Here is a 25,964-nt window from a genome sequence, read left to right as displayed (position 1 = left end):
TTGATACAATGATTAATCTCACCCATACCTCACTGTACAGAGGATTCACCATTGATACAGTGATTAATCTCACCCACCCCTCACTGTACAGAGGATTCACCATTGATACAGTGACTAATCTCACCCACCCCTCACTGTACAGAGGATTCACCATTGATACAGTGATTAATCTCACCCACCCCTCACTGTACAGAGGATTCACCATTGATACAGTGATTAATCTCAACCACCCCTCACTGTACAGTGGATTCACCATTGATACAGTGATTAATCTCACCCACCTCTCACTGTACAGAGGATTCACCATTGATACAGTGACTAATCTCACCCATACCTCACTGTACAGAGGATTCACCATTGATACAGTGGTTAATCTCACCCATACCTTACTGTACAGAGGGTTCACCATTTATAGTGATTAATCTCACTCATACCTCACTGTGCGGAGGATTCACCATTGATACAGTGACTAATCTCATCCATACCTCACTGTACAGAGGATTCACCATTGATACAGTGACTAATCTCACCCATACCTCACTGTACAGAGGATTCACCATTGATACAGTGATTAATCCTACCTACACCTCACTGTACAGAGGATTCACCATTGATAGTGATTAATCTCACCCACCCCTCACTTTACAGAGGATTCTCCATTGATACAGTGATTAATCTCACCAATACCTCACCGTACAGAGGATTCACCATTGATACAGTGATTAATCTCACCCACCCCTCACTGTACAGAGGATTCACCATTGATACAGTGATTAATCTCAACCACCCCTCACTGTACAGTGGATTCACCATTGGTACAGTGATTAATCTCACCCATCCCTCACTGTACAGAGGATTCACCATTGATACAGTGATTAATCTCACCCATACCTCACTGTACAGAGCATTCACCATTGATACAGTGATTAATCTCAAGCACCCCTCACTGTACAGAGGATTCACCATTGATACAGTGATTAATCTCACCCACCCTCCACTGTACAGAGGATTCACCATTGATACAGTGATTAATCTCACCCATACCTCACTGTACAGAGCATTCACCACTTATAAAGTGACTAATCTCACCCCCAGCTCATTGTACAGAGCATTAACCATTTATACAGTGACTAATCTCACCCTCAGCTCATTGTACAGAGCAATCACCATTTATACAGTGACTAATCCCTCCCACCCCTCACTGTACAGAGCATTCACCACTTATACAGTGACTAGTCTCACCCACATGCCACTGTACAGAGCATTCACCATTTATACAGTGACTATTTTCACCCACACACCAGTGTACAGAGCATTCACCATTTATACAGTGGCCAATCTCTCCCACGCCTCACTGTACTGAGTATTCACCATTTAGACAGTGACTAATCTCACCCACCCCTCACTGTACAGAGGATTCATTTTTATACAGTGACTAATCTCACCGAACCCTCACTGTACTGAGCATTTACCACTTATACAGTGACTAATCTCACCCATACCTCACGGTACAGAGGATTCACTATTAAACAGTGACTAATCTCATCCACCCCTCACTGTACAAATCATTCACCATTTATACAGTGGCCAATCTCTCCCACGCTTCACTGTACAGAGCATTCACCATTTATACAGTAACCAATCTCACCTCCAACTCACTGTACAGAGCATTCACCATTTATACAATGGCTAATCTCACCCACCCCTCACTGTACAGAGCATTCACCACTTATAAAGTGACTAATCTCACTCCCAGCTCATTGTACAGAGCATTCACCATTTATACAGTGGCCAATCTCTCCCACCCCTCACTGTACAGAGCATTCACCATTTATACAGTGACTCATCTGACCTCCAACTCACTGTACAGAGCATTCACCATTTATAGTGACTAATCTCACCCACACCACACTGTACAGAGCATTTACCATTTATACAGTGACTAATCTCACCTTCAACTCACTGTACAGAGCATTCACCATTTATACAGTGACTAATCTCACCCACACCACACTGTACAGAGGATTCACTATTAAACAGTGACTAATCTCATCCACCCCTCACTGTACAAATCATTCACCATTTATACAGTGGCCAATCTCTCCCACGCTTCACTGTACAGAGCATTCACCATTTATACAGTGACTAATCTCACCTTCAACTCACTGTACAGAGCATTCACCATTTATACAGTGACTCATCTGACCTCCAACTCACTGTACAGAGCATTCACCATTTATAGTGACTAATCTCACCCACACACTGTACAGAGCATTCACCATTTATACAGTGACTAATCTCAACTCAACTCACTGTACAGAGCATTCACCATTTATACAGTGACTAATCTCACCCACACCACACTGTACAGAGCATTCATCATTTATACAGTGACTAATCTCACCTCCAATTCACTGTACAGAGCATTCAACATTTATACAGTGACTAATCTCACCCACACCACACTGTACAGAAGATTCACTATTTATACAGTGACTAATCTCACCCACCCCTCACTGTACAGAGGATTCACTATTAAACAGTGACTAATCTCACCTACCCCTCACTGTACAGAGCATTCACCATTTATACAATGGCTAATCTCACCCACCCCTCACTGTACAGAGCATTCACCACTTATAAAGTGACTAATCTCACTCCCAGCTCATTGTACAGAGCATTCACCATTTATACAGTGGCCAATCTCTCCCACCCCTCACTGTACAGAGCATTCACCATTTATACATTGACTCATCTGACCTCCAACTCACTGTACAGAGCATTCACCATTTATAGTGACTAATCTCACCCACACCACACTGTACAGAGCATTCACCATTTATACAGTGACTAACCTCACCTTCAACTCACTGTACAGAGCATTCACCATTTATACAGTGACTAATCTCACCCACACCACACTGTACAGAGCATTCATCATTTATAGTGACTAAACTCACCTCCAATTCACTGTACAGAGCATTCACCATTTATACAGTGACTAATCTCACCCACCCCTCACTGTACAGAGGATTCACTATTAAACAGTGACTAATCTCACTACCCCTCACTGTACAGAGCATTCACCATTTATACAGTGACTAATCTCACCCACACCACACTGTACAGAGCATTCACCTTTTATACAATGGCTAATCTCACCCACCCCTCACTGTACAGAGCATTCACCACTTATAAAGTGACTAATCTCACTCCCAGCTCATTGTACAGAGCATTCACCATTTATACAGTGGCCAATCTCTCCCACCCCTCACTGTACAGAGCATTCACCATTTATACAGTGGCTAATCTCACCCACCCCTCACTGTACAGAGGATTCACCACTTATAAAGTGACTAATCTCACTCCCAGTTCATTGTACAGAGCATTCACCACTTATACAGTGGCCAATCTCTCCCACCCCTCACTGTACTGAGCATTCACTATCTCTACAGTGATACAGTGACTCACCCACCCCACTCTGGGCTGAGACCCTCCACAGGAACAGGACAGGGAGATCAGTATGTTTGATCCCCGAGTATTGTAGAGTTGGCACGGCAGACTACTATTCCTGGTTAAGGTGTTGCTGTCACAGCTCACCTTGTTAAAGAGGAAGGCTCTTCCTGTGGCTCCTGTGAAGCGTGTGGAGATCAGTTCTGAGCGATTTGTCAGGATGGTGTCACAATTTGCACAGGAGAAGAGTCGGGTGCCTCCGATATGGTCAAGGAAAATTCTGCCCATGATTCCCAGCCTTGGAATTGTGCTCAAGTAGGATCTATGGAAGAGAAGTCAGAATGACACAGGGGGAGGTCCATTTATAGCATGCCAGCTCCCTGTAGAGTAATCCAGTCCATCCCATTCCCCTGCTCTTTGTTTCCCTCAATTCCCCACCCAATTTCCTTTTGAAATCATTGCTGGTCTCTGTTTCTATCAGCCTCATGGGCTGTGAGTTCCAGTTATTATCACTCACTGTGTAAGAACAGATCTTCCCCACATTCCCCCTCCATCTCCTGTCCAAAACCTTCAATCTGTGTCCCCCAGTCCTTGTACCATCAGCCAATGGGAACAGCTTTTCTCTGTCTCCCTTATCTAAACCTGCCATCATCTCTATCAAATCTCCCTCAGTCTCCTTCTCTCCACGGAGAAGTCCCTGCTTCTCCAACCTAAGCTTGGAGTTAATTCCGCCGTCCCTGGAACCATTCAGGTAAATCTCCTCCACACCCTCTCAAGGACCCCCACATCTTTCCTAAAGTGCGGTGATCAGAACCGGACACAATGCTCTAGTTGGAGCCTAACCAGAGCTTTATAAAGCTTCAGCTTTTGTGCTCAATGCCCCTATATATGAAACCCAAGATCCCAATTGCTTTGCTAACCTCTCTCTCACTATGTTCTGTCACCTTGAAAGATCGACGCGCATGAAACCCCTAGGTCCCTGTCCCTGTTAAAAAACATAAAAAGCAGTGCTCCTAATAATGGGGAGGGAACATCACCTTCCATTTCACACCACGTGCTGGGTTCTGTCCTGAGGCTCATTTTTTTAACCATTTGGACACTGACCCTGCTATTCCATGAGCCTCAATTTTGTTAACCAGCCTTTGATGCGGTATTTTGTCAAATGCTTTCTTAAAACACATGAAAAGTATATACCCGATTCTGATCATCAGCCTCCTCTGTTACATCATCAAAAAATTCAATTCGATTAGTAAAGCACAGTCTGTCTTTTACAGATCCACCTTTTCTCTCCTTCATTAACTCAAACCTCTCCAAGTGCCGGTTCACTTTTTTCCCGATTATTGTTTCTAAAACCTTCACCGTCGCTGATGTTAAACTGACCAGTCTGTAGTTACTCGGGCTGCCCGACAACACTTTCTTGAACAAGGGTGTCACATTTTCCTGTGTGGAAGCTACATATATTAAACTGTACTTTGCAGACAGAAAGAACATGCACACAAATTGCACCCATTTCAGCTAAACAAAATAAGTGACAGCCATTCGCTGGCTCATTCCTCAGGGCAACGCCTTGACCAATCAGGTTAAGCTGTCTGGTTTAGATTTTAAACAATGCTTGGCAGTTAACTGTCAGTCACCATCACTGGTGCATTCTCCATGGCAACACCACTTGCCAACCAATCAGCACTCTCTTCTCATAGAGTATAAATTGTTGTTTTCTCCTTGCACTGGTACTGTTGCGGTGTCCTGATGAGTGCAAGACAAAAAGCTTTGACATGTCTGTTTTCTCAGCAATGCTAAAGTTCCGTACTACCAAACGACTATTTGCTTCTAACCATAAGACGAAAGAGCAGAAGTAGGCCATTCGGCCCACTGAATCTGCTCCACCATTCAATGAGATCATGGCTGATCTGATAATCCTCAACTCCACTTTCCTGCCTTTTCCCCATAACCCTTGATTCCCTTACTGATTAAAAATCTGTCTATCTCAGTCTCGAATACACTTAACAACCCAGCTTCCTCCGTGGAACCCCCCACCTGCACCCCCCCCACTCACCGTCACACACACTCCCTCATCCTCCCTGACTCCGCATGCCCATCCTCTCCCTCCACCTGCCCGTCAACTCCCTCCGCCCGTCACGCGCTCTCTCCCTCCGCCCGTCACGCGCTCTCTCTCTCCGCCCGTCACGCGCTCTCTCCCTCCGCCCGTCACGCGCTCTCTCCCTCCGCCCGTCACGCGCTCTCTCCCTCCGCCCGTCACGCGCTCTCTCCCTCCGCCCGTCACGCGCTCTCTCCCTCCGCCCGTCACGCGCTCTCTCCCTCCGCCCGTCACGCGCTCTCTCCCTCCGCCCGTCACGCGCTCTCTCCCTCCGCCCGTCACGCGCTCTCTCTCTCTCTCCCTCCCTGTGTGCCTGTGTGATTTGTTCCTGAACACTGATACTAAATGTGAAGTCTGCGGTGCAAACTCCAAGTGGGGACATGAGTTTCTGATGATCCGGTACTCAGGTGGCATTCATATAGTTTGAAATGGAAGCTCAGTGACACAACAAGCTGGGGTAAACGCAGGAAGCAAGACATAAATAAGGAGAATGCTGACACTGTTGTGGTCTGGAGAAATCATTGCTCACACCTTACTCAGAGTGTGTGTTTGTCTCCTTGCACAATCTTGTGGACAATTCTGGACAGTACACTATGAGGAGGAATTCTGAAGAGTGGACAGGGGCAGAGTGACCTGGGGGTGCATGTACATAGATTCTTTGAAGGTTGCAGGACTTTTTGAGACAGTGATTAGCAAAGCAAACGGTACCTCGGTGCCGACACGATGGGCTGAATGGCTTTCTTCTGAACCGTAACAATTCTCATTAATCGAGGCATTGAGTACAAAAGGAGGGCAGTTATACTGAACCTTTATAAAGCTCTGGTTAGGCCCCAACTAGAATATTGTTTCCAGTTCTGGTCACTGCACTCTAGGGAGGATGTGAGGGTCCTTGAGAGGGTGCAGAGGAGGTTTACCTGAATGGTTCCAGGGATGGGGGAATTTGAGCTCCAAGGTTGGGTTGAAGAAGCTGAGGCTGTTTTCCTTGGAGAGATGGAGATCGAGGCAGATTTGACAGAGGTGGAGATGATGATGACAGGTTAAACCCAGACCAGGTAAGCTGCATCATTGGTTTTTAAGAAGTGGTTGCAGAGATAGTGGATGCAGTGGCTGTGAACTTCCAGAATTCCCTGGATTCCAGAACTGTTCCAGTCCCTATGGAAAGCAGTAAATGTAACAATGCCATTGAAGAAAGGAGTGAAGACAGAAAACAGGGAGCTACAGGCCTGTGAGCCTGACATCAGCAGCAGAGAAAATGCTGGAACCTATCATTAGGGATGTGGTAACAGAGCACTTAGAGAATCACAATATGATTAAAGCAGAGTCAGCATGATTTTATGAAAAGGGAAATCACATTTAACAAATCTGTAAGGAGTTTTTTTTTTGACATTGTGACTAGCAAGATGGATAAGGGTGTTAGTGCATTTAGATTTTCAAAAAACATTTCATAAAGTATCAGGGAAGAAGTTACTGTACAAAATTAGGACTCAGTGGATTGTGGATCTGCAGAGAACACCTCTCCTTCTGACAAGCTCCAGTGAACATAGGCCAAGTCTATTCAATCTCTTGTCACAGGAACATTCCCCAAATCGGATACGGACAGCACATTTCCCTCCTTAGGGGCATTAGTGAACCAGATGGGTTTTTGTGACATAGGGGGCATAATAGAAGTAAACCATTCAGCCAAGTCGAGCCTGCTCTGCCATTCAATACGTTCATGGCTGATCTTGGGCTTCAACTTGATTTTCCTGCCCACGTCCCTTAATTCCCTGAGACACCAAAAATCTGTCTACCCCAACCTTAAATGTACTCAATGATGGATCATCCACAACCCTCTGGGGTGGACAATTCCAAAGATTCACAACCCTTTGAGTGAAGTAATTTCTCCTCATCTCAGTCCTAAACGATCGACCCCTCATCCTGAGACTGTGTCCCCATGTTTTAGACTCCCCGACCAGCAGAGACAATCCCTCAGTGTCCACCCTGTCAAACCCCTTCAGAATCTCAGCAGGTCTGGCAGCATCTGTGGAGAGAGAAACAGAGTTAGCGTTTCGAATCTGTATGGCCCCTTCTTTACAGCTAAAGAGAAGAGAAATTAAAATCCATCACATTTCTACTTCTCTCTATAGTTCTGAAGAAGAGTCATACAGACTCGAAACGTTAACCCTGTTTCTCTCTCCACAGATGCTGTCAGACCTGAGTTTTTCCAACATTTTGTTTTTGTTTCAGATTTCCAGCATCCGCAATATTTTGCTTTTACCTTACAGAATCTCATAGGTTTCAATGAGTTCGTCTCTCATTCTTCTAAACTCCAGAGAATACAAGTCCAATTCACTCAGCCTCCCATCATAGGACACCCCCTCATTCCAGGGACCAATCTAGTGAACCCTCACTGTACCACCTCCAATGCAAGTATATCCTCCCTGAAATGTACAGACCAAATCTGCACACAGTACTCCAGATGTGGTCTCACCAAAACCCTGCACAACTGGAGCAAGATTTCTTTATTCTTGGACTCCAATCCCCTTGCAATAAAGGCCAACACACCATTTGCCTTCCCAATTGCTTGTTGCACCTGCCTGCTAACTCTCTGTGCTCCTTGTACAAACACACCCAAGTCTCTTTCAGCATCAACACTTACAAGTTTCACACCTTTTAAAAATATTCTGCCTTTCTATCCTTACGACCAAAGTGAATAACTTCACACTTCCCCACATTATACTCCATCTGAAACCTTGTTGCCCACTCACTTACCCTGTCTACATCTCTTTGCAGCCTCTGTGTCCTCCTCACAGCTTAGCTTCCACCTAGCTTGGTATCACCAGCAAACGTAGATACATTCCTCTCTGTCTCTTCATCTAGGTCATTAATACAGATTGTAAATAGCTGGGGCCCCAGCACTGATCCTTGTGACACTCCACGATTCACTGCCTGACAGCTTGAAAAAGCCCTGTTTATGCTCACTCTCTGCTTTCTGTTAACTAATCCTCCACCCATACTAAAATATTACCCCCACCTCCAGGAGCCCGTATCCTGGAGGCGATGGCGTGGTGGTATCGTCGCTAGACTAGTAACCCAGGGTAATGCTCTGGGGACCCAGGTTCGAGTCCCACCACGTCAGATGGTGGAATTGGAATTCAATAAAAATCTGGAATTAAAAGTCTAATAATGACCATGAAACCATTGTCGATGGTTGTAAAAACCCATCTGGGTCACTAATGCCCTTTAGGGAGGGAAATCTGCTGTCCTTACCTGGTCTGGCCTACATGTGACTCCAGACCCACAGCAATGTGGTTGATTCTGAAATGGCCGAGCCAGACACTCAGTTGTAACAAACCACTACAAAGACAGAAAAAGGAATGAAAATAAGGCAGGATCTGGCCAAGGTAGACTGGAAACAGCTACTTGTGGGGAAATCTACAGAGGAACGGGGTGGTGGGGGGGGGGTGGTGGTGTTCAAAAAGGAAATGGGGAGGGTACAGGCTCAGCATGTTCCCTCTAGGGTGATAGGAAGGAGTAACAAGCCCAGAGAACCATGGATGACCAGAGATATTCTGGGTATGATGAGAAGGAAAAGAGAAGCTTTTAGCAGGTACAAGGGGAGCAAATCAGCAGAGGCATTAGTGGAGTACAGACAGTGCAGGGTGGAGCTTAAGGAAGCAATTCAGAGAGCAAAGAGGGGATATGAGAAAGCTCTGGCTGGTAAAAGTAGGGAAAATCCCAAGATATTCTATAAGTACATCAATGGGAAGAGGATAACCAGGGAAAGAGTAGGGCCCATTAGGGACCAAGGGGGAAATCTATGGGTGGAGCCAGAGGACATCAGTAGAGTGTTGAACGAATACTTCACATCCGTCTTCACCCAAGAGAATGAGGATGAAGGTGTGGAACTCGGGGAGAGAGACTGTGAGGTTCTTAAGCAAACTGATATAGGGAGTGACAAGGTATTAGAGGTGTTGGCAGGCTTAAAAGTGGACAAATCTCCAGGTCCAGATGATTTGTGTCCCAGACTGCTGAGGGAGGCAAGGGAGGAGATCGCAGGGGCTCTGACCCAAATTTTTAATTCCTCTCTGGCCACGGGGGAGGTGCCAGAGGACTGGAGAACAGCTAATGTGTTTCCACTATTTAAGAAGGGTTGTGGAGATAAGCCAGGGAATTACAGGCCAGTGAGTCTCACATCAATGGTAGGGAACCTTTTGGAGAAAATTCTGAAGGAGAGAATCTATCTCCACTTGGAGAAGCAAGGTTTGATCAGGGATAGTCAGCATGGCTTTGTCAGAGGGAGGTCATGCCTAACAAATTGGATGGAATTTTTTGAGGAGGTGACCAGGCGTGTAGATGAGGGTAGTACAATTGATGTAGTTAATATGGATTTCAGCAAAGCCTTTGACAAGTCCCACATGGGAGACTAATAAAGGAGGCAAATGCACATGGGATACAGGGTAATTTGATAAGGTGGATTCAAAATTGGCTTAGTTGTAGGAGACAGAGGGTGATGACAAAAGGATGCTTTAGTGACTGGAAGCCAGTGGCGTACCACAGGGATCTGTGCTGGGTCCCCTATTATTTGTCATTTATATAAATGACATTGATGACTATGTGGGGGGTAGGATTAGTAAGTTTGCAGATGACACAAAGATTGGCTGGGTGGTTAACAGTGAAGTTGAGTGTCTTGGGCTACAGGAAGATATAGACGGGATGGTCAAATGGGTAGGTAAGTGGCAGACGGAATTTAACCCTGTAAAGTGTGAGGTGATACACTTTGGAAGGAGTATTTTGACAAGGAAGTATTCAATGAACAGCATGACACTAGGAAGTTCTGAGGAACAATGGGACTTTGGTGTGTGTGTCCATAGATCTCTGAAGGCGGAGGGGCATGTTAGTGGGATGGTGAAAAAGGCATATGGGACACTTGCCTTTATCAATCGAGGCATAGATTACAAAAGTAGGAAGGTCATGTTGGAGTTGTATTGAACCTTGGTGAGGCCACAGCTGGAGTACTGTGTGCAGTTCTGGTCGCCATATTATAGGAAGGATGTGATTGTACTGGAGGGGGTGCAGAGGAGATTCACCAGGATGTTAGCTGGGATGAAACATTTAAGTTATGAAGAGAGGTTGGATAGACTTGGGTTGTTTTTGTTAGAGCAGAGAAGACTGAGGGGCGACCTGATCGAGGTGTACAAGATTATGAGGGGCATGGACAGGGTGGATAGGGAGCAATTGTTCCCCTTAGTTGAAGGGTCAGTCATGAGGGGACATAAGTTCAAGGTGAGGGGCAGGAGGTTTAGGGAGGTTGTGAGGAAAACCTTTTTTACCCAGAGGGTGGTAAGGGTCTGGAATGCGCTGCCTGGGAGGGTGGTGGAGGTGGGTAGCCTCTCATCCTTTAAAAAGTATCTGGATGAGCACTTGGCACATCATAACATTCAAGGCTAGGGGCCAAGTGCTGGTAAATGGGATTAGGTAGGTAGGTCAGGTGTTTCTCACGTGTCAGTGCAGACTCGATGGGCCAAAGGGCCTCTTCTGCACTTTGTGATTCTGCGATGCTGTGAATACCAATGTTGGGGGAGCAACAACTTTATACCATATGAGAAAAGAGTGCTGATTGGTTGGCAAGTGGACTCTGGTTGCCATGGAGAATGCACTAATTGATGGTGACTGACAATGCTTGGGTGTACCTACACTACATGGACTGCAGCGGTTCAAGAAGATAACTCACCACCATCACTTTCTCAAGGGCAATTAGGGATGGGCAATAAATCTGGTCCAGCCAGCATCACCTACATCCTGTAAATAAATTTTAAAAAACATCTACCATCCAGAAGAACAAAGGCAGCAGATAGATGGGGACATAACCACCTGGAAGTTCCCCTCCAAGTCACTCACCAGGCTGACTTGGAAATATATCGCCGTTCCTTCACTGTCACTGGGTCAAAATCCTGGAACTCCCTCCCTAAGAGCACTGTGGATGTACCTACACCACATGGACTGCAGCGGTTCAAGAAGGCAGCTCACCACCACCTTCTCAAGGGCAATTAGGGATGGGCAATAAATGCTGGTCTAGCCAGCGAAACTCACATCACATGAAAGAAGAAAGATACATTTGCTAACTTCCAATCCTCTGGAACTCTTCTCGAGTCAAGGAAATTTTGGAAAATCATAGCTAGCACATCCACAATCTCTGCATTTATCTCCTTTAGAGCTCAACAGTGTAGCTCATCAAGTACTGGGGATTTGTTGGATTTTAGTCCCTTAATTCTCCAGTACTTTTTCTTTGCTGGTATTAATTACCTTAATTTCTTCACTATTCGCAACTTGGTTACCCTCTACTTCTGGTAAGTAACTTGTGCCTCCGACTGTGTCCCTTCCATTTTCTTATTCCCCAAGGATAATTTTGCCTCTCTCTGTCCCTAAGTGACCAATATTTAATGTAGCTACTCTTCTTTTTCTATGCTTATAAAAGCTCTTACAATGTGTTCTTTTATCTCTCGCTAGTTTACTCTCATTTCCCCCCCCCCCACTTTTTATCCAGGTATTTGTGGCCCTTTGCTGCTTTATAGGACACCCCAAACCACACTCTTACTGTCATTCTTTGCAACATAATAAGAGCCTCTTCTTTTAATGTTACTACCTCTAACCTCCTTAGTAAGCCACAATACATCTTTTCTTACTGAACTTATGCTTTCCAGTGGAAATTATTTCTACTGAACATTCTGAATTGTTTGTTTAAATATTTTCCACTGTTTATTTGCTGCCAAACCTTTTAGCCTATTTACCTAACCAAGCTTAACAGCTCTCGGCCTTTCTCCTTCAAATTTAACACAGAATTCAATTGTTATTATGGTCACTATTTCCCAAAGGATCTTTCGCTACGACATTACTAATTAACCTTAGCTCATTGCACAATACCAGATCTAAAATATCTTTATCCCTAGCTGATACCATAACATATTGCTCCAGGAAACTGTCAGGAAAGTATTCTATAGCTTTGCCATTTTGCCATTTTGATTGGTTCAGTCTATTTGAGGATTAAAGTTCCCCACAAGGATTACATTGCCTTTGTTACGTGCTTCAGTAATTTCTTGTTTAATGCTCTGTCCAACAGTATAACTACTGTTAGGGCCCATAAACTCCTCCCACTGGGGTTTTCTGACTCTTGTTTTTCCTAATTCCCACCCAGACTAATTCTACTTCAGGATCTTCTGAGACAAGATCCTTTCTCACTGATCTCCTTATAGTATCCTTTACTGTCAGCATTACCCCCCCCTCCTTTACTGTCAGCATTACCCCTACTCCTTTACTGTCAGCATTACCCCCCCTCCTTTACTGTCAGCATTACCCCCCCTCCTTTACTGTCAGCATTACCCCTCCTCCTTTACTGTCAGCATTACCCCTCCTCCTTTACTGTCAGCATTACCCTTCCTCCTTTACTGTCAGCATTACCCCTCCTCCTTTACTGTCAGCATTACCCCTCCTCCTTTACTGTCAGCATTACCCCTCCTCCTTTACTGTCAGCATTACCCCTCCTCCTTTACTGTCAGCATTACCCCTCCTCCTTTACTGTCAGCATTACCTCCCCTCCTTTACTGTCAGCATTACCCCCCTCCTTTACTGTCAGCATTACCCCCCTCCTTTACTATCAGCATTACCGCCCTCCTTTACTGTCAGCATTATCGCTCCTCCTTTACTGTCAGTATTACCCCCCTCCTTTACTGTCAGCATTACCCCTCCTCCTTTACTGTCAGCATTACCCCCCTCCTTTACTGTCAGCATTACTTCCCCTCCTTTACTATCAGCATTACCGCCCTCCTTTACTGTCAGCATTACCCCTACTCCTTTACTTTCAGCATTACCCCCCCCTCCTTTACTGTCAGCATTACCCCTCCTCCTTTACTGTCAGTATTACCCCTCCTCCTTTACTGGCAGCATTACCCCTACTCCTTTACTAACAACATTACCCCTCCTCTTCGTCCATTCTGTCCATGTTTTCGAAGTGTTGTATACCCAAGAATATTTATTTCCCAATCTTGGTCACCTTGAAACCATATTTCTGTAATGGCGATTAGAACTAAATCATTTACCTCTATTTTTGTCACTCGTTCGTCTCTCTTATTGTGAATACTTTGCCTAGATAAAGAGACATTCATTTTACTCTTTTACTACTTATTCCCTGCATGGACCTTATTCGCTGATGTACTACTGCCATTAAACTCCCTATCCCTTCTCTTTGTCTTTCAGAGAGCGGGTGAGGAAGAACTTCATTTAAAACAGAGAGCGGGTGAGCATATTTAAAACAAAGCGGGGAGACTTCATTTTTAAAAATCGCGAGAACAGCTGATTGGTAAGTATTTCTAGTCTTTAGGTTAAAATTAAGGTCTATAGTTCGTGTTTAATTAATTTCAATAAAGTGTAAAGAGCAGGGGTACTAAAGTAATTAATTAATAAATTAAATAAGATAGCGGTGGCCGGATGGGTGATGTGTTGCTAATGCAGCATGTGGGTGCTGCTGGACACCAAGGTGATCTGCAGCAAACACATCTGTAGTAAGTGTTTGCAGCTCAAGGAACTTCAGATCCGAGTTAAGGGGCTGGAGTCTGAGCTGCAGACATTGTGCTGCATCAGGGAGAGGGAACGTTACCTGGGCACTTTGCTCCAGGAGGAGGTCACTCCCCACAAGTTAGATAATTCAAATTTGGTCTGTGATCAGGGACAGGAGATGCAGGTGAGGCAGGTATGGGGACCCGGGGGTAGCGTTCGAGGAGCCTCAGCCCCTGCAACCGTCCAACAGTTACGAGGTTCTTGCAAGCTGTGTGGGCAAAAGAAGGGAGGATAAGCAAACTGACCACGGCACCCTGATACATGGAGCCATTCAAGTGGAGGGAGGGAACAGGATTGTGGTAGTGATAGTGTAATAACAGTATAATTAGGGGAATAGATACTGTTCTCTGCAGCCGTGAGCATGAGTTCCGAAGGCTGTGTTGCCTGTCCCGTGCCAGGGTTAAGGACATCTCCTCAGGGCTGGAGGGGAAGTTGGAGGGAGAGGGGAGGGATCCAGTTGTCATCGTCCATGTTGTACCAACAACATTGATAGGACTGGAAAGGAGGTTCTGCTGAAAGAATTTGAACAGTTAGGAGACAAACTAAAAAGCAGAACCTCCAAGGTAACAATCTCAGGTTTGCTCCCTGAACCACAGGCAAACTGGCATAGGGTAAATAAAGTCAAGGAGTTAAATGCCTGGCTCAAAGATTGGTGTGGGAGGAGGTTCATGGGGTAAAAGCAAAATACTGCAGATGCTGGAAATCTGAAACAAAAACAGAAAATCTGAAGAAACTCAGCAGGTCTGACAGCATCTGTGGAGAGAGATGTTTCGAATTCATGTGACTCTTCTTCAGAGCTAAGAGTGGTGCTAAAGAGCCCTCTTTAGCTCTGAAGAAGAGTTATACGGACTTGAAATGTTAACTCGGTCTTTCTCTCCACAGATGCTGTTAGGCCTGCTGAGTTTTTCCAGCATCTTCTGTTTTTGTTTCAGTTCATGAGGCACTGGCACTAGTATTGGGGTAGAAGGGAGCTTTTCCGGTGGGATGAGCTTCACCTGAACTGTGCCAGTACAGAGGTAGACAGATTTTTAATCAGTAAGGGAATCGAAGGTTATGGGAGGATGGGAGGAGAGTGGAATTGAGGATTATCAGATCAGCCATGATCTCATTGAATGGCGGAGCAGACTCAATGGGCCAAATGGTCTACTTCTGCGCCATGTCTTAGGTCTAAATCTCCCTTCACCCAAACCCTCTCCCAATCTGGGAGTTGCATAGTCACCATTACTCAAGCTAGTTTTTCCATTCCAGATTTAATTAACTGCATGTAAATTTCTCTGCTGCGGTGATGGGGTTTAAACTCACCTTTCCAGATCTTTGTCCATTAGACTTCCAGTTTGACCTACAGACTGTTTACCCTGTCTCTCCCTCAGCCCAGCTCCAGGGAACATATTGTCTCTCCCTCCCTTGGGGTTTGTCTCGTTATCCCCAAACCCAGTCCCCATCCCCAACCTGAACTCCAACCCCCTCTGTCACCCTACCGGACTGAATCCCCTCAACCCCATCCCCCACCCCACACCCCACCCCGGGTTGCTAGGGTAACCAGACCCCTCCCCCCTGGTCCTACTAGGCTCCCAGGTCACCCCCCCACCCCCAGGTTTCCCCACCCCTACCGCCCCCACCCCACCCCACCATACCATCGCCATCCCCAAGTTCCCCCACCACCCCAGGATCCCCCCCTCACCCCAAGTTCCCCCCCACGCATCCCCCCCACCCGATTCTGCCCTCCCCATCCCCCCCCTCCCGGTTCCCCCCCACCCGGTTCTGCCCTCCCCATCCCCCCGCTCCCGGTTCCCCCCACCCGGTTCTGCCCTCCCCATCCCCCCCCTCCCGGTTCCCCCCCACCCGGTTCTGCCCTCCCCATCCCCCCGCACCCGGTTCCCCCCCACCCGGTTCTGCCCTCCCCATCCCCCCGCACCCGGTTCCCCCCCACCCGGTTCTGCCCTCCCCATCCCCCCCTCCCGGTTCCCCCCCACCCGGTTCTCCCCCCCCCCACCCTCCCGGTTCCCCCCACCATCCCCCCCCTCCCCGTTCACCCCCCCCATCCCCCCCCCCTCCCGGTTCCCCCCCACCCGGTCCGTTCCCCCCACCACCCCCCCCCTCCCGGTTCCCCCCCACCCGGTCCGTTCCCCCCACCGTCCCCCCCCCCTCCCCGTCCCCCCCACCATCCCCCACCCCCCCTCCCGGTTCCCCCCCACCCGGTCCGTTCCCCCCACCACCCCCCACCCTCCCGGTTCCCCCCCACCGTCCCCCCACCTCCCCCCCCCCCCCCGATTCCCCCACCATCCCCCCCCTCCCCGTTCCCCCCACCATCCCCCCCCCACCCCTCCGGTTTGCCCTTCCCGGTTCCCCCCACCATCCCCCCTCACCCGAAGTTCCCCCCCCACGCATCCCCGTCCCCCCAACATCCCCTCCCCCACCCCACCCCCCCGGTTCCCCCCCACCCCACCCCCCCGGTTCCCCCCAACATCCCCTCCCCCACCCCACCCCCCACCCCCCCCCCGGTTCCCCCCAACATCCCCTCCCCCACCCCACCCCCCCCCCCCCCCCCGGTTCCCCCCTCCCCACCCCACCCCCCGGTTCCCCCCCATCCCCTCCCCCCGGTTCCCCCCCACCCCACCCCCCCGGTTCCCCCCCATCCCCTCCCCCCGGTTCCCCCCAACATCCCCTCCCCCACACCACCACCCCACTCCCGGTTCCCCCACTCCCCCACCCCACCCCCCCGGTTCCCCCCCATCCCCTCCCCCCGGTTCCCCCCAACATCCCCTCCCCCACTCCCCCACCCCACCCCCCCCGGTTCTCCCCCACACTCCCCGGTTCCCCCCCATCCCCTCCCCCCGGTTCCCCCCAACATCCCCTCCCCCACCCCACCACCCCACTCCCGGTTCCCCCACTCCCCCACCCCACCCCCCCGGTTCCCCCCCATCCCCTCCCCCCGGTTCCCCCCAACATCCCCTCCCCCACTCCCCCACCCCACCCCCCCCGGTTCTCCCCCACACTCCCCGGTTCCCCCCCATCCCCTCCCCCCGGTTCCCCCAACATCCCCTCCCCCACCCCACCCCCCCCCGGTTCTCCCCCACACTCCCCGGTTCCCCCCCATCCCCTCCCCCCGGTTCCCCCCCACCCCACCCCCCCCGGTTCCCCCCCATCCCCTCCCCCCGGTTCCCCCCCATCCCCTCCCCCCGGTTCCCCCCAACATCCCCTCCCCCACCCCACCCCCCCCCCGGTTCTCCCCCACACTCCCCGGTTCCCCCCCATCCCCTCCCCCCGGTTCCCCCCCACCCCACCCCCCCGGTTCCCCCCAACATCCCCTCCCCCACTCCCCCACCCCACCCCCCCGGTTCCCCCAACATCCCCTCCCCCACCCCACCACCCCACTCCCGGTTCCCCACTCCCCCACCCCACCCCCCCGGTTCCCCCCCATCCCCTCCCCCCGGTTCCCCCCAACATCCCCTCCCCCACTCCCCCACCCCACCCCCCCCGGTTCTCCCCCACACTCCCCGGTTCCCCCCCATCCCCTCCCCCCGGTTCCCCCCAACATCCCCTCCCCCACCCCACCCCCCCCCGGTTCTCCCCCACACTCCCCCCGGTTCCCCCCCATCCCCTCCCCCCGGTTCCCCCCCCACCCCACCCCCCCGGTTCCCCCCCATCCCCTCCCCCCGGTTCCCCCCCATCCCCTCCCCCCGGTTCCCCCCAACATCCCCTCCCCCACCCCACCCCCCCCCCGGTTCTCCCCCACACTCCCCGGTTCCCCCCCATCCCCTCCCCCCGGTTCCCCCCCACCCCACCCCCCCGGTTCCCCCCAACATCCCCTCCCCCACTCCCCCACCCACCCCCCCGGTTCCCCCCAACATCCCCTCCCCCCGGTTCCCCCCAACATCCCCTCCCCCACTCCCCCACCCCACCCCCCCGGTTCCCCCCCATCCCCTCCCCCCGGTTCCCCCCAACATCCCCTCCCCCACTCCCCCACCCACTCCCGGTTCCCCCCCATCCCCTCCCCCCGGTTCCCCCCAACATCCTCTCCCCCACTCCCCCACCCCACCCCCCGGTTCCCCCCCATCCCCTCCCCCCGGTTCCCCCCAACATCCCCCCCCCACTCCCCCACCCCACCCCCCCGGTTCCCCCCAACATCCCCTCCCCCACTCCCCCACCCCACCCCCCCGGTTCCCCCCCATCCCCTCCCCCCGGTTTCCCCCCAACATCCCTCCCCCACTCCCCCACCCCACCCCACCCCACCCCCCCCGGTTCCCCCCCATCCCCTCCCCCCGGTTCCCCCCCACCCCACCCCCCCACCCCACCCCCCACCCCCCCCCGGTTCTCCCCCACACTCCCCGGTTCCCCCCATCCCCTCCCCCCGGTTCCCCCCAACATCCCCTCCCCCACTCCCCCACCCCACCCCCCCGGTTCCCCCCATCCCCTCCCCCCGGTTCCCCCCAACATCCCCTCCCCCACTCCCCACCCCACCCCCCCGGTTCCCCCCCATCCCCTCCCCCCGGTTCCCCCCAACATCCCCTCCCCCACTCCCCCACCCCACCCCCCCGGTTCCCCCCCATCCCCTCCCCCCCGGTTCCCCCCAACATCCCCTCCCCCACTCCCCCACCCCACCCCCCCGGTTCCCCCCCATCCCCTCCCCCCGGTTCCCCCCAACATCCCCTCCCCCACTCCCCCCACCCCACCCCACCCCCCGTCCCCACCCCCCCCCGGTTCCCCCCCATCCCCTCCCCCCCACCCCCCCCCCCCGGTTCTCCCCCACACTCCCCGGTTCCCCCCCATCCCCTCCCCCCGGTTCCCCCTTCTCTCCGCGGTTGCCGGGGTAACCAGGCCCGGGCCTACCTGTCGATTCGTACACTGAGCGAGCTTCTTCCTCCCGCGTCCGCACTGAGGCCAAGGCTGCGTGACGTCACCACAACAACACAGTGCGGAGCGTCAACGTCACAGGAGGCGGGGCATTGGCCTGAGTAACAGGGGAATGGACGGAATCTGTGGGTGAGTGACAGGGGGTGTGGGCGGGGTCTGGGGCTGAGTGACAGGGGAATGGGTGGGTCTGGGGCTGAGTGACAGGGGAATGGGTGGGTCTGGGGATGAATGACAGGGGAATGGGCGGAGTCTGAGGCTGAGTGACAGGGGAATGGGTGGGTCTGGGGCTGAGTGACGGGGAATGGGCGGGATCTGTGGCTGAGTGACAGGGGATTGGGCGGGTCTGTGTCTGAGTGACAGGGGAATGGGTGGGTCTGTGTCTGAGTGACAGGGGATTGGGTGGGTCTGGGGCTGAGTGACAGGGGATTGGGCGGGGTCTGTGGCTAAGTGACAGGGGAACGGGTGGGGGCTGTGTCTGAGTGACAGGGGAATGGGCGGGGTCTGTGGCTGAGTGAAGGGGAATGGGCGGGGTCTGTGTCTGAGTGACGGGGAATGGGCGGGGTCTGTGGCTGAGTGAAGGGGAATGGGCGGGTCTGGGGCTGAGTGACAGGGGAATGGGTGGGGTCTGTGGTTGAGTGACAGGGGAATGGGCGGGGTCTGTGTCTGAGTGACCGGGGAATGGGTGGGTCTGGGGCTAAGTGACAGCAGAATGGGCGGGGTCTGTGGCTAAGTGACAGGGGAATGGGCGGGGTCTGGGGCTGAGTGACAGGGGAATGGGCGGGGTCTGGGGCTGAGTGACAGGGGAATGGGCGGGGTCTGTGGCTAAGTGACAGGGGAATGAGTGGGTCTGGGGCTGAGTGACAGGGGAATGGACGGGGTCTGTGTCTGAGTGACAGGAGAATGGGTGGGTCTGTGTCTGAGTGACAGCTGTATGGGGAGGAGCTTTGCTGGAAGAGGGTGGGGCTTTATGATGATTGACAGGGTTCCATTCACAAAGATAGTTTAAAGGGTGAAGGTAGGAACGTATCCCAAAAATTACAAAACAAAACAGGAAGACTGGATTTAAAAAGTGACTTTCAAAACTACCGGACATCCCAAAATACTTTACAGCCCATTAAATACTTCTGGAGGTCAGCCACTGTGGAACTAGAAGAAATGCAGGAACCACATTGCACACAGCAAGATCCCACACACAGTAATGTGATAATGACCAGATAATCTGTCTTTGCAAGATTGATTGAAGGATCAATAACAACTAGATCACAGGAAAACTCTCCTGCTTATCTTCAGAATAGCACCATGGGATCTTTTACATTCTCTCCATCCAGCAGATGGGCCTTGGTTTAATATCTGAAAGTTGCGGTGCTCCCTCGGCACTGACCCTCTGACAGTGCAGCACTCCCTCAGTACTGACCCTCTGACAGTGCAGCACTCCCTCAGTACTGACCCTCTGACAGCGCAGCACTCCCTCAGTACTGACCCTGTGACAGTGCAGCACTCTCTCAGTACTGACCCTCTGACAGTGCAGCACTCCCTCAGTACTGACCCTCTGACAGCGCAGCACTCCCTCAGTACTGACCCTGTGACAGTGCAGCACTCCCTCAGTACTGACCCTCTGACAGTGCAGCACTCCCTCAGTACTGACCCTCTGACAGCGCAGCACTCCCTCAGTACTGACCCTGTGACAGTGCAGCATTCCCTCAGTACTGACCCTCTGACAGCGCAGCACTCCCTCAGTACTGACCCTGTGACAGTGCAGCATTCCCTCAGTACTGACCCTCTGACAGTGCAGCACTCCCTCAGTACTGACCCTCTGACAGTGCAGCTCTCCCTCAGTACTGAACCACTGACAGTGCAGCACTCCCTCAGTACTGACCCTCCGACAGTGCGGTCATCCCCTGGCACTGACCCTCTGACAGTGTGGCACTCCCTCAGTACTGAACCTCTAGCAGTGCAGCACTCTCACTACTGAACCTCTGACAGTGCGGCGCTCCATCAGTACTGACCCTCTGACAGTGCTGCACTCCCTCAGTACTGACCCTCTGACACTGCAGCACACAGTCAGTACTGACCCTCTAGCAGTGCAGCACCCGCAAAATAATGACCCTTTGACTCTACTGTGCTCCTTCAGTACTGACCCTCTGACAGTTCAGCACTCGCACAGTATTGACCCTGACATTGCAGCACTCCCTCAGTACTGACCCTGACAGTGCAGCACTCCCTCAGTACTGACCCTCTGACAGTGCAGCACTCCCTCAGTACTGACCCTCTTACAATGCAGCACTCCCTCAGTACTGACACTCTGACAGTGCAGCATTCCCTCAGTACTGACCCTCTGACAGTGCAGCTTACCCTCGGTACTGACCCTCTGACAGTGCAGCACTCCCTCAGTACTGACCCTCTGACAGTGCGGCACTCCCTCGGTACTGACCCTCCAACAGTGCAGCACTCCCTCAGTACTGACCCTCTGACAGTGCAGCTTACCCTCGGTACAGATCCTCCCCGCAGTGCCAGATTCCCTCACTATTCAAAGCAGTTTGACTGCTCAGTTTGTGCTGTGTAAGACTGTTGAGGTTTCTCTTGTGTGTGCTGATGATCTCGCCCATGCCTCTATTTCCAGGCTCGCCGCCATGGAAAGCTTTCCTTTTTGGATTTCCGGGTGTCGAGAGGAACCCACAGGTTGGAGTTATGCTCTCTATCTCCGGGTGTTTCCACTGACACCAGCAAAGATCCCCTCCCTCTCCCGGGGTCAGTGAGCATAGGTTGAATGGGGAAAGCCCGAGTGACTGCCTGGCAAATCAGTGCTGTGGATCCGGCGGTCCCGTCTCCAAAGCAACTAATCAGCAGTGGCAACGGGCCAGGTCAAGCTGGAGTCACTAAGTCCTGTTGAAGGGTCATTCGCACTCGAAACGTTAACTGTGTTCCTCTGTGCAGATGCTGCCAGACAACAGAGCGCAGGAAGAACTCAGCAGGTCTGGGGAGTATCTGCGGAGAGGGAAATCGAGTTAACGTTTGGAGTCCAATGTGACTTCTTCAGAGCTCGCTGCTTTCGTTTTTGAAACTGGGAAATGTCAACAGGTCGTCACCCCCCTCCCACCACCCCCCCTCGGTCAGGAAAAGGGGCAGACTCGAGTCCCAAGTCAGTGCTTTGAGTCAACTCTGCCCCTATCATTCTGGGGGAGCATCCCCTCCAATATCTCCTTGCTGAGGTGCACTGCCCATAGCTGAACATCTCCTCCCGGTGGGATCCAGTCAGTTCAGTATAACCGCAACATAACTTCTCGCCCTCTCGAGCCAAAGGCCCACATCTTGGGGAGATGGTGGTATTGTGGCAACGTCACCCACAGGGGCAGGCTAACCCGTGTCCCACAACACAGGTTCAAATCCCACCACGGCAACTGGGGGAATTTAAACTCAATGAATAAATATTGAATTAAAAGCCAGTCTGTCACGTTGACTTGCCAGCGATGCCCTCACCCCATGAAAGAATACATTTTTAAAATCCATTAGCTTTTCTGATGACCTCTTGTTCTGTCCACTGGATGTTACTGAATTTGAACACAGTCCACAGCTCCTCGTCTCTCCCCATTGAGCAGACGTTCCAATTTCCCTCTCTGGTTCAAAATTGCTGACCTCAAATTTCTCCATATTGAACATCACTCATTTTCCTGTTTGATTAAATGTTCAAGAACAAAGACAGAGACTAACACAGACAGTTCTCCAGACAAGATTTTAATTCATCATCTCTTCAGATAATAGTAGACTTCACAGTCCTCAAAATATTTTCATTTTAAAAATTCATTCACGGGATGTGGGCATCGCTGGCTGGGCCAGTATTTATTGCCCATCCCTAGTTGCCCCTTGAGAAGGTGGAGGTGAGCAGCCTTCTTGAACCACTGCAGTCCATGTGGTGTAGGTACACCCACAGTGCTGTTAGGGACGGAGTTCCAGGATTGTGACCCAGTGACAGTGAAGGAACGGTGATATATTTCCAAGTCAGGATGGTGAGTGACTTGGAGGGGAACTTCCAGGTGGTGGTGTTCCCATCTATCTGCTGCCCTTGTCCTTCTAGATGGCAGAGGTCACTGGTTTGGAAGGTGCTGTCTAAGGAGCCTTGGTGAGTTCCTGCAGTGCATCTTGTAGATGGTACACACTGCAGGCGTGGTGTGCAAGCGGTGGATTCTGAGCTCAATTTCTGGAGATGCATATCAGTCTAAATCCCCATTTTTCACAGAAACTCCCTTCTGTTCCCATCCAGATGTTGATGATGCAGGGCATGTTCCCATCCAGATGTTGTCCAAAATGCACCTCTCTTCCATTAAGATATTGCCTCAGACTATTTCTGTGTAGGTGTGGCCCTCAAAGTGCAGCTCCTGTCCTCATCCTCACACCCAGTGCACTGTTCTCCTCCAGATGTTCCGTGAACTGTTCCTGTCCTGTTCCCATCTAGGTGTTTCCCACACATGGAACCCCACCTCGATCGGCCTGGATCTTCCTTCCACCTGGAGCACCTGTTCCCATCCAGATGCTCCTCAAACCCAGTGCACTTCCCATCCAGATGTTGCATGAACTGTGCCCCTCCTGTTCCCCATACATGGAGCCCCACCTCTACCCAATCAGATATCCCTCCTATCCAGAGAGACTGTTCCACTAGATGTTCTTCACTCCCAGTGCCCTTGGTTCCAAAGCAGATGTTCCTCACACAGACAGATATTGCCCACACATCCAGATAGATCCCAAACTGTATCCTCATTGCTATTGGGATGTGCCCCACACCCAGTGCCCCTGTTCCAATTCAAATGGTGCCCTTACACCAGCCTTACCACAATGTTCCTATGCAGAAGTTTCCCAAAGCTGGCCCCCTCCCCCATTCCCTAACAGATGTTTTTCACACCTGCCCCCACCCCCCCACCGTTTCCAATTTGGGCTCTTCCTGTTCCCATCCAGATGTTGCCTGCAGCTGTCATGTGGCTGAGAGTCTCTGTTGTATCAGTCTGTAGTTGATGAGATCCTGCTGGGAGACTGAGGGTTGCAGGGTAGTGAGGGCATGCTGAAAATCCTCCTGCATCAGAACCAGCTCCGAGTCCTCTGTCTCCACACCTGTGAGCACAGGAGGAGGGCAGTCAGTCCAGGAATCACACCAATCGAAGTTAACTACAGCACATGCACAGGTACACCAATCCAGCTTCACCACTGGCCTCAGTGCTTGGGGCCCCTCTCCGGGTACCCCAAAGCCTTTCACAGCTATGAGGTGCTCTGCTGAAGTGTTGGAATACAGGGAAACATAGCACCCAATGTATACACAGATGAATTGCACAAACCGCTATTGAGATGACAAGTGAATAATCCATGTCTTTAGGTGACATTTGTTGATACCGGGAAAACTTACAGCTGAAAGACAGCGCCTCCAACAGTGCAGCATTCCCTCAGTTACTACAGTCAGGCCTTGTATTTGTGCTCATGTCTCTGAAGTGGGATGTGAACCCACAACGCTCTGACTCTGGGGCCAGCATATTACTGACTGAATCAAGATGTCATATAACTCAGCTGGAGCTTCAGGTATTGTACACATCCTGAATCACCTTGAGGAGCTGAATGGCCTCCTCCTGTTCCTGTGTAACAGGCTCGAGAGGCTGAATGACCTCCTCCTGTTCCTGTGTAACAGGCTCGAGGGACTGAATGGCCTCCTCCTGTTCCTGTGTAACAGGCTCGAGAGGGGCTGAATGGCCTCCTCCAGTTCCTGTGTAACAGGCTCGAGAGAGGCTGAATGGCCTTCTCCTATTCCTGTGTAACAGGCTCAAGAGGGGTTGAATGGCCTCGTCCTGTTCCTGTGTAACAAGCTCGAGAGGGGCTGAATGGTCTCCTCCTGTTCCTGTGTAACAGACTCGAGGGGCTGAATGGCCTCCTCCTGTTCCTGTGCAACAGGCTCGAGGGGCTGAATGGGCCTCCTCCAGTTCCTGTGTAACAAGCTCGAGGGGCTGAATGGCCTCCTCCTGCTCCTGTGTAACAAGCTCGAGGGGCTGAATGGCCTCCTCCTGTTCCTGTGTAACAGGCTCAAGAGGGGCTGAATGGCCTCGTCCTGTTCCTGTGTAACAAGCTCGAGAGGGGCTGAATGGCCTCCTCCAGTTCCTGTGTAACAAGCTCGAGGGGCTGAATGGCCTCCTCCTGTTCCTGTGTAACAAGCTCGAGGGGCTGAATGGCCTCCTCCTGCTCCTGTGTAACAGGCTCGAGGGGCTGAATGGCCTCCTCCTGCTCCTGTGTAACAAGCTCGAGGGGCTGAATGGCCTCCTCCTGTTCCTGTGTAACAGGCTCAAGAGGGGCTGAATGGCCTCGTCCTGTTCCTGTGTAATAAGCTCGAGAGGGGCTGAATGGCCTCCTCCAGTTCCTGTGTAACAAGCTCGAGGGGCTGAATGGCCTCCTCCTGCTCCTGTGTAACAGGCTCGAGGGGCTGAATGGGCTCCTCCTGCTCCTGTGTAACAAGCTCGAGAGGGGCTGAATGGCCTCCTCCTGTTCATGTGTAACAAGCTCGAGAGGGGCTGAATGGCCTCCTCCTGTTCCTGTGTAACTGGCTCAAGAGGGGCTGAATGGCCTCCTCCTGTTCCTGTGTAACAGGCTCGAGAGGGGCTGAATGGACCTCCTCCTGTTCCAGTGAGTTTCCCTGAGTTTATAAGATGGGGTGAGAATCTAGACAAACCTTCCTCAATGCGGCTAATCTTCCGTTTCAGAGCTGACATCATGGTATCCGAGCAGAGTGAGTACAGGTCTGCCCCACTCAGATATGGAGGGCACTGTTCAACAACGTGCTTCAGACTCACACTCGGATGCAACGTGAACCTGCCGAGGGAAACAGCAAGGTGAGGAGAACAGAGATTCCCACCAGACCTCTGACCCCCGGCAACCCTGCCCACCCTCCCACCCCTGCCGCACAAACCCCTCAAACTGCAACCCTGCCTCCCAGGCGCTGCCCCCT

At 51.6% G+C, this 25,964-nt stretch overlaps 2 protein-coding genes across 5 annotated transcripts in view; both read right to left on the bottom strand.

The window, feature by feature from the left end:
* The window catches only part of ypel5 (yippee-like 5), a 36,172-nt gene extending 17,117 nt beyond the window's left edge, over window positions 1-19,055 (bottom strand). The window contains exons 1-3 of one of the 4 annotated variants that reach the window (XM_041188353.1): window positions 18,971-19,017; window positions 13,624-13,669; window positions 3,601-3,775 (exon numbers count right to left, since the gene is read on the bottom strand). In XM_041188353.1, coding sequence (XP_041044287.1) covers window positions 3,601-3,741 — 141 coding nt within the window. In that variant the 5' untranslated portion in view covers window positions 3,742-3,775; window positions 13,624-13,669; window positions 18,971-19,017. Of the gene's footprint in view, window positions 1-3,600; window positions 3,776-6,462; window positions 6,701-7,344; window positions 7,406-13,623; window positions 13,670-18,970 lie in introns of those variants that run through there. The other 3 variants (XM_041188351.1, XM_041188352.1, XM_041188355.1) reach the window with 3 other exon arrangements.
* A 3,973-nt stretch (window positions 19,056-23,028) lies between these two features.
* pex6 (peroxisomal biogenesis factor 6) overlaps window positions 23,029-25,964 on the bottom strand; it is a 127,581-nt gene continuing 124,645 nt past the window's right edge. The window contains exons 17-18 of the mRNA XM_041188137.1: window positions 25,689-25,828; window positions 23,029-24,094 (exon numbers count right to left, since the gene is read on the bottom strand). Of these exons, the coding sequence (XP_041044071.1) occupies window positions 23,958-24,094; window positions 25,689-25,828 (277 nt within the window). The 3' untranslated portion in view covers window positions 23,029-23,957. The remainder of the gene's footprint in view (window positions 24,095-25,688; window positions 25,829-25,964) is intronic.

The sequence above is a fragment of the Carcharodon carcharias genome, chromosome 5 (assembly GCF_017639515.1).
Source record: "Carcharodon carcharias isolate sCarCar2 chromosome 5, sCarCar2.pri, whole genome shotgun sequence".
Taxonomy (NCBI): domain Eukaryota; kingdom Metazoa; phylum Chordata; class Chondrichthyes; order Lamniformes; family Lamnidae; genus Carcharodon; species Carcharodon carcharias.
This window is presented reverse-complemented; position numbering and strand designations above follow the sequence as displayed.